Source organism: Strix uralensis, chromosome 18 (genome assembly GCF_047716275.1).
Source record: "Strix uralensis isolate ZFMK-TIS-50842 chromosome 18, bStrUra1, whole genome shotgun sequence".
Taxonomy (NCBI): Eukaryota; Metazoa; Chordata; class Aves; order Strigiformes; family Strigidae; genus Strix; species Strix uralensis.
The window spans coordinates 5,257,904-5,273,677 of NC_133989.1; the positions used below are offsets into that span (position 1 = coordinate 5,257,904).

The 15,774-nt window shown below is 40.9% G+C and overlaps 1 protein-coding gene across 2 annotated transcripts in view; it reads right to left on the bottom strand.

Moving 5' to 3' along the window:
• The window catches only part of PHACTR3 (phosphatase and actin regulator 3), a 115,075-nt gene that overhangs the window by 22,006 nt on the left and 77,295 nt on the right, over nucleotides 1-15,774 (bottom strand). For both annotated transcript variants that reach the window (XM_074888309.1, XM_074888310.1), the window contains exons 7-8: nucleotides 15,265-15,512; nucleotides 8,031-8,184 (exon numbers count right to left, since the gene is read on the bottom strand). In XM_074888309.1, coding sequence (XP_074744410.1) covers nucleotides 8,031-8,184; nucleotides 15,265-15,512 — 402 coding nt within the window. The remainder of the gene's footprint in view (nucleotides 1-8,030; nucleotides 8,185-15,264; nucleotides 15,513-15,774) is intronic.

Below are 15,774 nucleotides of genomic sequence, written 5' to 3' on the forward strand. Positions count from 1 at the left end.
TGGAGGGCCAGCAACTGCACTGTATGAATTGCAGTTTCCTTGGATCACACGTGGTGAGCCAGTTCTTGGAAGAGAGTCCAAAAACATGCTCTAGTTCTTCACACAAAGGTGTAGATGACTCATCTGACAACACTGCCCCATAAATCAGTGATAACATACTGCTCTAGTGCTAGCCATATGTCCTCCAGGTATGGTGTGTGAAAATGTGACATGGCGTAGTAAGGAAGCTTTGTCTCTTCCCTTCCCCAGACTAAAAGACACACTACAAATTTTGTGGGAGAAGTGAATTCTGTCTGCTTAGGTATTCTGCAGGCAATTCACAGCAACAGTTCCGGTGAAACTCATTTATATCCAGTCTGCATGTAAGTTTGGTTAGGTCTGAAAGGAGGGTGGGGGAGGAGAACCAACACCACACCAAAACTCCTGCTCTCTCTCTTTTGTTCTTATATGCTTTCAAGCATATAAGGCAAGTCTGAAATTGAGTACGTTAAAACTGAAAAACATGCAGCCAAACCCCTTTCTGGCTGAGATTTTGCTTATATCAGTTCATAGTCTTCCAGATACACACTGTCCATCGTATCTTGCTTCTGTTTCAACTACAGTGAAGTAAGTGCTTGGCTTTAAGTGCATAAAATGTTTTTCCTGAATTTCATAAACCAAAAAAACTAATCCTAAATAATCTCAGTAACACAGTGACCATCCCCATAAATGGTGAGGGCTGTCCCCGTGAATGCCTGAATCCCTGCTCAACCCTTGGGTTATCAGTCAACTGCTACAGCACCTTGTTCTGGTCAGGTTTTTGTCATAAACCAGCACAAATGGCCGTGACAACCAGAGCATCTTACTTTGGTCCCTATTGATTAAACTCTGAAAATTAAATTAAATTAATTTCTTTCTGTAATTACTTGTGCTGCAGATCCAAACTAGTTTAAGGACTTGAATCGTAATCCAATGTAAGGTGAGGCCGTACAGAGCATTACTGGCCTTCTGCAGATTTCCATTTTGTTTTGTGACTGCTTGTCGCTTTACAGGCCTAGGGCCCAGATCTTCAGGCATGTGTAGATGCCTAGTTTCTGAGAGAGGATCTGACCCTGAACAGATGCTGCTATTTGTAGGCAGCTTTGCAGGACAAAACAAGTGCACTATTTTCTTCCCTAAAATGTTTTTTCCTTATTTAACTACACTTGCTTTAGCCATTTTCCTGCAAGTTTATTTATGTAATTATGGTCCCTTGTAATACATCACAGCTTTCTGAACCCTGATTTTTTTTTAATTTCTATTTTCACATGTGCCAATTATACCAGAAGACCTATTCGAGGAATTGACTCTGTGTCCCAGAAACGGCCCTGGATATTTCTCTGTGTTTACACCTGCTGCTCTGCTCTTCCCTTCCCTGCTGTGCATTGACCTGCTGCCCCCTTGCCTTCACTGTGCCGTGGAAAACATGTTTTGATTATGAATTCCCAACACTGGAGCCAAGGAAGTAGAACAGAGCAGTGCAAGGAGTTAGTGTCTTCCCAGAAGACAATCTCTCATCAGCTGTGCCCTGGACATGTGAAACTTTCATCTCTAGGCAGAAGTTACTGCCCTCTGCAATGACACTTCCCCATGTTTGCACAAAGTAAATACCCAATGTTTTCAACAGCAGGTGCATGCTGCATCCTCAGCAGTACAAACCTGCACTGAGAGCAGCTTTGAGTCATGTGCATGTTGTTCAAATCAAAAACTAGCACACAGGACTAAGTCCTCTCTGTTGCAACCCTTTATAAATGAATTAGTGTGTTCAAAAATTCTTGCCAAACATGCTGTGGGCTGGTCTGAGACAGCAAATTGCTCTTTCTGGTTCAGCTGCAGATCATGGCTATTGCCCAGACCTGACAGGGTGCTCCATAATTAATTGTGCATGCACTCTCCTTCATTACTGAAGCAAGCAAGCACCTCTGGTAAAAAAGCTTCTGTCCAGAGGATCTGTTATGATCACATGCTCAAGGTGGTTAGGTTCATTATTTGCTGACCAGGGATTCACATTAGTGAAGTTCATTCTATTTTTGCAAGTGTAATACATGAAAGGGAACAAAGGCTACTTTTCTCAAGAGCTCTTAAGAGTCCTTAAGAGAAAGGGACAGGGTAGTCAAGGTATGGCATGTACAGATGTACTTGAACTGCTTCTAATACATGTATTTGAACTGTGCTGCAGCTCCCTTGGGCCTGAAAAGCCCCATAAACAGGAGGCTAAACTGACTCATTGCTTGGAGACGTTAACAAAACTTGAGCTTTCTCCCTTTCCTCCCTGATTTTTATCCTTGAAGACTGTCTCAGAGTAACTCTGGCAGCAGACACTAAACCTCAGCTCCTTGACTGTAAGGCCAGTGCTGTTACTGGGTACGTAACAGGGTTTCCAACTGTGTGTCACGGCCTGACATCAAGGAAGGGCATAGGAAATATTAATGCCTATGGGGTCCAGACATCTAAATCCTGGAGGCAGCTTCAAAAATCTCAGCTCTCACTTGCACCTCCCCCATTCTTCCAATCCTTCCCCCCCATCCCCCGCCGTATTTTTCTTTTCTGTAGCCTGAAAAGCTGAGCCCATAATGGAAAAGGGACAAAACATGAAAAAAATCCCAAATCCTCACACAGCACCAGGTTTAAAAAGCACTCTGGCACTGTGCAAGCTGTTAATAAAATACTGCATCCACACACAAATCTCCAACAGCAGCCCCCCAGCTGGTCCCTGCTGCCAGCATCTCGTCTTGCTGTCTAGTGCAGAGCAAGGAGAACGGGAGACTCCCTCGGCGTACACACATGCCCACAGAATTAAATTGTAGCTCTATATATAGTTCCCGTCTCATGTGAGGAGCTGAGGCTTTCACAGACGCCCACGCTGTGCTTGCTGGGGTTATTTTTAGCATCAGTGACAAGGTTACCTGGATGATTCCTACCAAATAAGAAAGAAATGCATTAAATTATACACAGCTAATTAGCGGTGACAGCTTGATCTTTTCTTTGTGCCTGCCCCTGCCTTTCTGTCTCTGGAATAAATCTGTGTCAAGTCTTCCCAGCCTTCTGAAATCAGGGCAATTCCCTGATTTCTAGTTCAGTAAGTGGGAGTTTGAGCACAGTCGAAGCTTCATCAAAAAACCCTGATAATCTCCAGGTGAATTTATGCTAGTCTCTAAACTGGGTTCAGTTCAGTATCTACTTAATTTCTGTATTAGGGCTACTAGTAGTTTGTATGCTGCACACACACCCCTCTTTTGGTTGAAATCAAATAAAATAATCCCCAAAATTCTGTGGATTCAGCCCAATTTCCCACTGAATCCCCATCGGTCTGGAGGGCCAATGCTTTTTCAGTGAACAAATCTGCACTGAGACATTTCTGTGAGGAAGTGGCAATGGACATGCCGTTCTTGGGAAACAGGGGACAGCTTTTGTTTTGTCAGTAGGTAAAATTTTCCTTTATGATTGCTCTGTGTTGAACTGTCACGCTTTCTGCTTTTAGGCTGCAAATCTGAAGTGCTGTTTGCTTGGTATTGTTCTGTCTCCAGCAGCACTGTGAACTTCACGCTCTGTTACGTGAGGCTGAGGTACAAACCAGGGTCTAATCTGGGTGTGCATTTAGCTACGTCTGCAGTTTCTGGGGAAGTCAACTCAAAATGCCTTTCCAAGAACCTCAGGGCAGCACTAGAGCTACAGATTTCCAGATGTAGTAAAGTACTGAATAAAGATACCTCCTTTTCACTTTACATTGCCAAGAAACCTTGCCCCAGCATGATCCACTTACCCATGCCAAGATTTTCAATGTGGTAAAGATCAGGTTTAGGTGTTGGAGTTTTGGTTCCGCTCTATGTCCACAAAACCATCATTCTTCCTGTCTGACTCCTTTGATGCCCACATTTCTGTACCTGAATTCCTGTTTCCATAATCTTTTAAGTGCCGCTCAATGCATCGTGTCTACTTATGTAAATATTCAAGGAGGTGAAACAGAACATGAAGTGAAAATTACAAGTATAATCTTTTCCGGGAATTCATGTTTTCACTGAAACATTAAGTAATAATGGAGTGTCTTTAACTGTGGTTATACAAGGCATACTTGAGAAGTACCAGCCACCCAGGCAGTTCAAACACTAACTTTCTAAACAGTCAGATATCAAATCTAATTAAACAATCTTTTTCTGCGTCACTCTTCAGTCTAGCAACTATTTTCCTCCCCCAGGTTTCAGTTAAAACCCCTTCTAGAACAAAGTGAGTTTGTAAAGCAGAAAGCAGTTATTGCAAATAATCGTACTTGCAAATGTCTTTTCTGCCTCTTGACACAAAGAGCTCTCAATTCATTGAATTCCATTGAGGGCTTATTATCTGCACTCCGAACATATAATAATGGGAACCAAGACCTGTTGGGACCCCTGTTGCCTAATGCACAGTCGGATATTGCAAGTGCACACCATGGCCTGGGGCACTGGGGATGCATGAATTAGTAAGAGAAACACTACTGGAAAGGGAATTCTGGGGAGAATGGAATACTGCCATTTAGGATGGAGGGGGAGGGAGAAATGCATGTTTCCACGGCAACAAGTGGTAGACTAAATTGGCTGGGAGTATGAAATATGGGAAATACACTTTTCAAAAGCAGCAAGCACATAAATGAATACTTGAATCTGTACTCACGCTGCTGACAGTCAGTAATAAATCTGAAGTCAGTGGACTTGCACTGCTGTAAAAGTAGAATCTGGCCCAAAAGATATAACAGAATTTCTCAATCTCTCTTTTGAGATCAAAAGAGTGGGAAAGTGAAGAAAAATAGGGATTTTAGCTTTGACTGCATTAACACTCATCAGCATGATAGCAGAGAGTTGGTTTTCTCAGCAGGTTCACAACTACTGTTGAAATGTATTACAATTAGGATCAATTTAAAAATACAGTGGTTTTGAAAATGTTATTCTTTTGTCTCTCCATTTTTGAAGTTACATAAACACTATTAATCGGTATGTTTTGCGCATTTCGTACATCAGCACAGCTTTCCCTCCAGAGTACAGAGCTAGGCTGTGTTAGCTGTGGCACTGAGGCAATTTGCTAGACAGCTATAGACTTTCAAATCCCTACAAGTGTGCTGAAAAATAGTGATCTTGAAAGCCACTGCCTGTTTACTTGCCATTCTTATGCAGACAGCCATCAGATAACTGCTCAGTAATCTGCCCATACATTATTCTTTTGTGCTGAAGTACAGGTCTACAGCATGATGATACATGTGGATTCATAAATGAGCTGGCAAGTCTCATTGCTGTTATCAAAGTGTTACTAGTAGTGCAGCAGAAGCAACGTGCTCTTATCTGCATAGGTAGCGGCAAAGTCATACAGAGAACGGGCATTTCTGTTGGATCCCATATCCCAGTCAGTACCTCACACCTGAACGCTTAGCAGTACGTCCCTTAGCTATAAACTTCCAAGTTATCACAAAGAGACTATGCTGCACAAATACCAGTAAAATGAATTAATTTAAAGACCTCAAAATCTCATCCAAGTATTTCACTCTTCCCAGTGTGGTTACATTTCCACGCTACTGCCAGGTTGTGCTCTGAGTGGGGACTCTGGGGTGGTCTGGGTTTTGTGGGGTGAGACCTAGTCAGTCCCAGTCAGAAACTCCAGAGAGATATCTCTAGGGCTTTGTCACTTTGGCCTTTACCAGTACCCATTTTTACTTTGGAGGTTTTTTTTTTTTTTTTTACACATACGTTCTCTTCCTGTTGTAAATATTTTCCTGCCTGCATCCACCACCTGAGCTTGTTTGCACGGTCATGTTCTATTCTGGTGGATGAGTTAAGAGCTGAGCTGAGCTCTGCCAGTGCACATATGTGCTGAAAGTTGTGTGGGAGATTGCTTCCAATCTGTTTTGCCATTCCTGGCTATTCCAGCAATCTCTGCACCGTCTGTTCCCCAAGATGTGCTGAATCTTCCATGTTCCAGGAGGAAGGAGCTAAATGAAAGCCTGTCTTCCAGCACTTGGAACAAAGATGGCTTTTAGCCATCCTCTACACATTACCAATGAGACTAATGGCCTGCACCACAGATTGTTCCATAAGACCACAGCAGACAGTATGGAGGCTTCCTTCACTGAATTTCCATATAGACAGTACATTTCCTAGTAATGACCAGCCCTTTTCTTCACCAGTAGAGCAGTTTCCTTTTTAAGTCCTTGAACTGACACTTGACTTTAGGTATGCCTCCTTTAAAATAATTCTTTAGGCTCATTATTAAGCAAACTAAATGGTATATGAAAAGAAAGGGATAAAGTCTGTAGTTATACCCACTGAAGCTGCAATTCTATTAGACCTTTCATGCTAAGAGAAGTCAGGCTGTATTGAAAAGAGATGTGACCTTCCAGGCATTTCAGCAATAAGAGGTGTGGCTGGATATGAGATAATCCTGTCACTCAGTGAATACTCATTGATGGTTGAACTTGGTTTTAGGGATGCAGTGGGGTGGAAACCACATAAAATTGGGCTCCTAACCTACGAAGACATTTCATGAGCAATTGACTGGCCAAAATACTGGAGTTAACAATATCGGAGTGCACCTTGAAGTATTTCCCTGAAATGAATACACAAGGCTTGCAAGGTCAGGATGATCAAGGCCATGGTCAAGGTCCGTGACAATTTTCTTCCTAAGACGATAGGTGTTAATATGGTACATCTATGATTTTCTCTGCCTGTAACTCTTGGAACTTAATGTAAATTGTAATGTGATATTTTCTACTTCTATGGGATGTACATGTTTTTAGTGACAGGGACAGTCACCTGCTCTGTCTTGTGCAATCACTGACACAATGCACTGCTCTCCTCTGGGTACAGAGTGCTACCATGCTATAAAGAACACACAGCAATCACTGAGACTGGAGGAAGGTGATTACTCCATCTCCAACATTGCAGGGGCATCGTGAAGTGCACCCAAAAATCTCATCCGTGTTCACTCAGCAGCTCATTTCTTAGCTGAGGGTAAGTGTGGTGATGGCAGTCATGTTTTCCTCCATTAACTCTGGTCCATTAGGACTTGTGCTCTGATCCATATGCGTGCATCTCATTCCCTGTCCCCTGAGGTAAGATTTAATCAAATGCACACACATGAATGAGCTAGTCTAAATATCAATAAATGTTTCTTTCAGGAGAGGCTTGAGATATTTAATATTTAATAAGCCTTGAAAATGAACTTCCATTCATGTTTCTCAATTTGATTCCAAGCATTTTGGCGGCGAGCAGTGCTCACCATCCCAGTGTGGGCAGGCGCAGCACAGATTATTTAACAATCCACTTTGTCTCATCTAAAATATTCATGTTTGCAGATATCCAAATGTAGCTCTTAAAAAAACACACACAAAATCCAAATGGTGCAGTCTGAGCCTCACAGTTACCTTAAATCTTTGCTTTAGGCTACATGCCACAGTAATGCTATTTCTCTCATAACTCTACCCTGTTGCCCTGGTTACTGATCAAAACCAGACCATCCCTGCCATCCCTGCAGCTGAACTTACACAAACACCTTACCCATGTGAGGGCAATGCTGCTGAAATTGCTTCTTCCTTAAAGCAGAAATACAGCCACCAATGCATACAGCAGCTTTCCCTTGTTCAAGTAAATACACAGCCATAACAATTGCCTTTTTCCTCAAATTCAGCTAGTGCTGACAAAGTAAAATCAGGTTAATAAATAATTATAGTATTATTTTTGTTAAAGCACTAGCATTTCTGGAGGACTTCAAAATCTTGATTGTGTCAGTGGAGCTGCAGGTAGATTTGGCAAAATTTTGTCTCCCACATTAACTTCTGTTTTGTCTTTTATTGAAATCAAGGGAATCCTGACCAAAGAGGGAGTTAAGAATTCTTTTGTGTGGCTGATGGACAGCTGAAAATGTGCTATATTAGTTTGTGTATGATTCAGTGCAGGAAATGGACTTGGGGGTGGGTGACTGTCTCATCTGACAGTACTCAGAGGACGCTGCATTGTAAAGGGATGTTCCTCCCTGTTCTTAGATAGACTTACTTTGAGAGTTTCATTTCAATTTGCTGCCGGATTTCCTGTCTTTCCTCATCTGTCCTCCTTGGGAAAATATTTCTGTCTTCCAGCTCCTGCTTACTTGGTCTGTTTCGTAGTTTTACTGCCAGCAGTTCTTTCTTGCATTTTCTTGGCAAAGTACCTGGGACGTGCATTGAAAAGAAAGTTATTAGAAAGACAGCTCCTGGAGATGAAACCTGAACATATGAAAAGCAGGAAACCTACAGAGTGACACTGATCTGTAGGTTAGTGTGCAAAGAGCAGTTGTATACGTTAATATAAGTAAGTAGCACTACAGTTGTGCAGGGCTCAGACACAAAACTGCTTACAAACGCAGAAGGATCATATTCATCTGTTATCTTTGTTATCCATTATAAGCAAGCAGTGCTGTCAGGTGAAAATTGTTTGCAGCTGAGACATGATTCATATCACTAGTTTAGAAGTAAAAGGCTGTGCATCTTGCCACAGTCCTCTGAGCATCCCTATAGCCCAGAGCAATCCCTATTTCCTGAACCATTTAGTCCTTTGCAGAAGGACTGGATTGCTCAGTGGCTGGAGTGGCCAGGACATGTAAACCTTCCTCTCTGGGTCATCAGGTATAACCAGAAATAGATAAAGGTGACTGAAACCATCAAAGTTGCTGCTTGGCATGTGTGTATGTATGCATGTGTGTGCACACACACATATATAAAATGTTGTTTTGGATTTCTGGCATTAGAAATTAGAAAATCAGAATTGTGATCAGACCCCATGTGTGACTAATGCTAAATATGAGCCATTATGTATGTCTACATCCTGTCCAGTGTGACCATGTGTCATAACAGAATTTCATTTAGCAATCAATACTATACTCTTGACATTAGGCCTTGCCCTCTGAAGAGAACAGGGGCAAATATTCCAAGGAATGAAAGAAAAGACCAAGTTTTAGGAGAATTTGCAGAATGCTGGCAACTTGATTGGGCATTCGGGCAGTAAGAGACACAAATACTTACTGTAATTGCATGACCTCTTCTGCTTATTGTAAAAACAGAATAACACATGTTTTCCATTAAACTAGACAACCTAATACATTGCCATTACAAAAGAACTGTTCAAAGGAGAACATGCAGCAACTGTTCTGAGTAGGAGTCCACTGCTCTTCCGTGTGCTGGATGATGAGTCCTTGATGCTGCCCTTCTAATGACATTAGAAGCATCCTTTCCTTTCCCTCTTACAGGGAACTGTGTTTGAGCTTAGGTGTTTCCGTAACTCTGGTGTAACTCTTTAGACTTCAGCATGCTAAACATGAAAATTGGACTCCTGAGCTTATAAAACCATTTTGCCATGTGTTTGGAAAGGTACGCAATAAAATGGCTGTAAAGTAGAAAGCCATCTTTATTTTCAAATGCAGACTGAAAGTCTGAGGTGATGTCCGTATCTGATGAGGAATAGCTTGCTTATGATGGGGGGGGAAGGAGAGGGAAGTGCTATCAAAACCAGAGAGCTGCTGAGTCTTACTAAGACTGCACTCTTCTAAAGCAAGTAAATTTACACCAGATCTCTGCACACTACTACTGTGCTGTACCGGCTTTTCTGGTGTCCAGTCCAGGGCTTTAGTGGAGTGTGAAAATTATCATTGTGAAGTAGTGCCAGTCAGATGGTGTTTAGAGTATTGTCAGGGTACATAGGAACTACAGTTAAATCTTTGTATTTGCTTCATCTTGGGAGCATGGTGTATAATAGGAGGTTATTTTGTTTTGGTTCCTTTTTACTTTAAAGGGGTTTTTTTAATTTAATGCTTCACCTTTTCTACAAAAGGTCACCTCATTTTTGAAGAAAATGACATTTAATTGGTATTTTTGTTTGGCATTTGAGATAGGATTAAAGTCTATTTTTTAAAGGATGCTCTGGAGGTTGGCAAGATTCTAAATCCTAAATAGATTCTGATTCCCAAATATTGGGGGTTTATATGCTAGGGATCTGTGGACCTACATTATTATTATCATTATTGATCTTGAATTTCTTTATGCAAAGAGGAAGAGTCTATTCCGCATCCACACATACATGTTGGGAAGATTGGGGCAGAGAGTAGTTATGGTTTCCCTGTGCGATCTCTTGATAGTTGCAGTGGTCTAAAATTAAACTTTTTTGAAACCATAATCAGCTCAAAACCCCACTTACAGTCTAAAAGCTGTGCCCTTGTTTAGCACCTTCCTCCTGATTCTTTCCAAGTCTGTTGGAAACATTAATTAAATTAAGCCACTCAGCCCTCTGTGAAGTAGTAGGTATACATTTAACAGATGGGTAAAGAAGTTAAATGATTTGGCTGATGCCACACAGAGCCTTCTGCTAACTGAATATATGACTCCATCAGAAACATTTGGCTCACAAAACCACAGACTTGGGACTCTGTCAAGGTTTTTCAAGCCTCCACCACACTGGGAGTGGGTGCAGAGTGGGCGTTTGCAGTGCTCGATCCGTACAGCATAGGAACCAACAGAATTCCTTCTGGAAACAATCTGAAGCACATTTGGGGCTAGCAAACTCCCGGGTATCCCTGAACACGTTCTCATTTTCACCTGCAAATTTTAAACAGGCGGTAAGAGGAATCTGGTCATGTCAGGAGATTGCTGCGGAAGACTGCGCATGCACATTAAGCCCCCTGTCTCCAGACCACGATAGACGTCCGCCCATGTGCTGGCCATCTGCGTAGTGCATTTGCAGTGCATCTTGGGTGCACTGAAAGCAATATATGCAGACGCTATACAGCACATGCATACGTCTCTGTCCAGAACTGCTTAGGAGGAAACAAGGAAGCTCTACATATGTAGTAAACACTTTTTTTGGAGAGGCACCCTAAACTGTTAGTTCTCCCATTCATTGGTGACAGCTAACGTATGAGCATGTAGGACTCTCCCTCCACCCTTCAAGCTGTATAAAACTACTTGCCATACCATACTATACCTAATCTTTGAATTGAATCACAGTGATTATTTGCTCAGATGAGGTCAGGGCTCATTTTCTGCTATCCCTCATCTCATTGAAGGTCAGCTGAAACCGACGCTTTGCAGTTACAACACTGGACCTTTTTGCAAGAAGTCAGGTTTTGAAGCTGATGTGGAGACATTGGCTGAAGCTAGCTCAGTGTATGCCCTAGAGGCTTGTATTTCAAAGTGAGACAGAACAATGCAATATTTTGCTTGAAACAAAGTAAAATGAAGCTGCTCTTCAGGGCCTTGACTGCTCCCAGGCTGCTCTGCTGTACACTTAGAAAAAGTCTACTACTTTGTGAAATTAAAAACACAAATCATATCTGAAAAATCTCAACTTTAACCCAAATCCTGCTGTTGTATTAGAGGAGCGGAGAGCATATAACCCACTCAGGATAAGCTGTGCTCACTTCATCCAGATGTCTGGATTTCTAAAAGGCTTATGCTATAGCCACTCCCATGGTCCATATGCACTGGGTACTGATTAATCTTTAGGGTATTTCACCAAATAAAAATGCAAGAGATCTGGATTAAACTCATCTGCTAGTCTAAGGAGCCATTCCCCTTGCCTGACCAATTGGGTTAATTCCTGAAAAATAATACGTGTCCTACAAAGTGAAAAGATGGAGATGATGTTACCCCCTTCAGGAAGACGTGTTGGGAAACACTGTATAATTCATGTTTTCATCTTGACCGGCCCACTGATGGCCAGTTCTGTTAGTCCACCTGCTGCAGAAACCCATATCTGATATTTCAGAATTAATAGACAAATAAACAAAACAAAACCAGAGAACAAAGAGGAAATAAAACCCCAAACTAGTTTGCCCCACATCCATTTTCAGCACCCTAAGGCAAATTCCTTCCTGATCACTATCTCAGTAGAAAGTGAACCCTTATTTAAGTATTTTCTTCCTAAGGGTTATTTTTCCTAGTCAATAAAGCATGTTCAATGCTGGTCTGCCCCACAACCAAGCTATCTCAGTCAGGATCTTGGCTGTGGCTGATTTATGATTTATGGCAGCTCAACTAGGTCAACAATAAAGGCTTTGAAAATTCACACCCTTTTCATGCTTGGTCTGCAGGTTCCTGACAAAAGTTCCTGTTTTAATTCAGTTGAATCATGACATTTAATTTCCTGTATGTTTAGTGTTCTTTCTATCAAGCAAAAGGCAAATCTTAATACTGCACACTGATGGAAAGACATTGCTTGCACTAGTTATCAGTTGTGGGCTACATGCTAGTTACATTATTTTTTAAACTCATACACAAGACTACTGTCTTACCTTGTGTTTTTAGAGGTTTCAAAGAATGATTTATTGAGTAGGGTGCTAATGAAAGGCCAAGGTACAATTCCTGACTTTTTCCAGAGTTATCTGTGACCTGTACCAATCTCCCTGTAACCACGGGGCTGTTGCACTGATGCACTGTTCTGCATCGCACTGGCATTGACAAAGCTGGTGATGTAATAAGGCAGTACACTAATCGTAAAGCAACTCCAGATTAATGGATAGTTTTACCTCCTGATTTGCAAATCAGCCCAGATTTTTTAAACTAGAAAGAATGTGGAGCTTTTCAGGGCATTATTCTGGTGCTATCCCTGTCACTACTGCATCTCTCGTTCCTTTCTGAAATGCAGACGGGTGCATTTGAATGAATGCTGGCACAAGCAGTGCCACCCAGTGTCAAGACCAGAAACGCCTTGCTTATGTCCCATCTTGCTCTGAGTAAATGGGCAGCAGTCACATTCCCAAAGCTGTTGTCTCCTGAGGGGCTGAGGTTATTATCACCCCACACCAGGACTTGTGTGGTTTAAGTGGCTGTGTTGCCCAGCTTGCCCAGTACCCATCCATGGCAGCCTCCTTAGACATCAAACAGCTGAAATTTTACATAGCCTGTGTTTTTGTTGTGCCCCTAAAATGTCCCTGAACTTAAACACCAACAGAGCAAGCACCAGGCTTGTACAAGAAGTTAGGTCTTCTGTAAAGGCACATTTACAACCTGCAATGTCCACAATGACCTTCAGCCATTTTAAATAAAATGGTTTCTTGGTATAGAGACTGAAGTTTAGTTGTGAAGAGACTTGAATGCCAAAGAGTGAGATAAATTAATTACAAGGAAGAAGGATGTGTAGGTACAAACAAAGAAAATTCTTCCCAAAAATTATTTTTGTTGAAGTTGGAAAGTGTTTTGCATGGAAAAGGGGGTTGCAGTCATATCTGGAGCCTCTTTATTAAATGATAAACCGTCTTTGTTTGCTCCCTTTGCCCTTGGTGTACATCTGCAGGTAAATACTAATCTGTATATAATCACCACATTACCTAATTTCATAAAAAACATGAGTTTTCAGCCTTTCAGATAAGGTATCTAACTGGCTGTCTAGATATGCACTTCTATTACTAGGACGCCATCATGAGAACTGGGGAAGCAAGTCTGTGTGTAGTTCTGGCCCTTGACGTTTTAAATTTGGGCCATTAATCTTACTCACTAAAACATTCAAGAATGTATCAGCCCCACCTCATTATATTTACCAAATAGTCCTATAAGCTTTTTCATGAAGCTTTTACATCTTTGTAGTACTCACATATTATTCAAAAATGTATTTAATAATTTTTCTACTATCCGATATTGTTTTTCTAAATTTCTAGCAGGCATGCCCTACCCAGTCATAATACATGACCAATCATGCCCAGTACATAAGCCGTTGTGTGAAGTAAGATTTATCCATACACTTAGTATTTTCTTAAATCAAATTATATAGTTAAGGAGAAAAAGTTTTCTGCTCAGTCTGAATTCTTTTTATTTCATGTTGTGTAGCAAATATTTCAAATGGCATATTTCATTATCTTCTATGCTGAGCAACAGCAATGTTGCAGATACAATAAAGCCAAAATATCTTTGAAAGAGGTCTGTTTTTCTCACCATCTCAGTTGGCCTAATATTGCCCTATAAAACTTGCTGCTTTTAAACGATTCTTAAGCCATCACAAACACGATAACACAGTTGTTCAACTGTAGTAAGCAGAAAATTTTCAGAACTCTAACACTTACTGTGGAAAGCCAAGAGCTGCTTCTAGATATCACTGAAATTTGTACAATAACCAATGTCCTTCTATCATCATAATTTCCATCTTCACAGACAGTGAATAATTATTTGTTAAATATATAGAGTGTTCATCTTCAACAGTAAAAGATTCAGATTTTTTTTTTTTACTAGTAGGGGATAACATATATTTTTCCTGGCTGCCTCTAGCTCTTAGAATTTATACCAAAGGAGATCACTTTTATACAACACATAGTAAAAAAAAATAGATAGAACTTAAAAGGTGATTTTTATTTTTTAAGTTATCCTTAAATGCACAGCAATTATGCAAGGGATTCTCTTTTATTTTGTCCTATCTCAGTAGTCTATTCTGTTACTAGGTGTCTTAAGACACAGGAGCAGAACTCATGTGTCCTGTCTGCTGCCTTATACTTTCTAATAGGCACCTTTTAAAATTCATCCTTCATCTGTTATAACAATTATTTTTTGATTAATTTTTTTCTGCCTGCCTTCTTTTAATACATTGATGAAGAGATTGAAGGGTTCATTTCAGACTGAATCTTTGTCTTGCTGACATGGAAAACATTAAAAGCTTGAATGAAAAATAAATTTTCTAATGAGAGCTGATTATTTTGCCAAAGCCCACTTAAATAATTGCTCAGGATTATACAATGCATTCCCCATATGTCTCAAGAAAGGGTAAAATGGGCCAAATGGAAAGCAACTTTCTTCAAGATATTTTTTGTGGATGTTTGTCCTTCCTAGACTCATTGGCCTTTTCCCCTTTTCACTATACCATTACTTCACTGCAATAACAGTCCTAAAATGGGATGCTTCCAAAACATCCACAGCATTGGCACCGACTACACAGAAGGCTTTGCCTACTGACAGTGAGATGTGTCTGCAAGTGCTGCCATTCATATATCATGGTACAAAGGGTACATAAGTAACCGAAAGGGTGAAGCATATGGATACATTGACTTATCACATAACTCTAAACGTCATCTTAGTATGCAGTACCTACCAAGACAAACATGATCACAATCACTATGACTCAAATTTAACTTTAGCTTTTCACCAGGATTCCTTGAAAAACTTGATGTGACAATAGAGGAATTTATGCTGCTCAGTGTTGTCTGTTGCATGCTGCCTCGTTTAGAGCGTTCCGTTAGGCAACAATAGTATATCTTTATAATATAAGTGACTTTCCTTACCAGAAATAATGGAGTCATTCAAAACTTCCTCATCCTGATAAAAACCAGAGTCTTCCTTGAGCTCTGAGTTCATGATCATGTTTTCTTTGTTCTCATCAGACTCTTTAACTGAGTTCCGCTTATTTTCTGAATCACTGCTGTAATTCAGGGAGTTCTCCTTTTCTTTGTTGCGCTCAATGCTAGATGTTCTGGATGGACGGACATCCACTCTTTTTTTTGGAGAGCCTTTGCTTTCTCTTCCGTGGAAGCTGTGGGTGGAAGGTGCACAGCCCAGATTTTACAAAAGACTGATTTATTTCCACAGTAGGAACTTATTGTTATATGAAAATGAGCAAAATCTCTTGTAGCTTGTAAAGGCCAGGGCAGAGTTCAACATGGGACAACATGGGATGGCATTTTCAAGACTGTGTTGAGAATGGCTAACGTGGATCGGCTTTCCTATCTCTGTCATAAAAATAAGGTCCAGAACGGCGGTGACTGATGTATTTCTTTGATATATAGCCACAATTC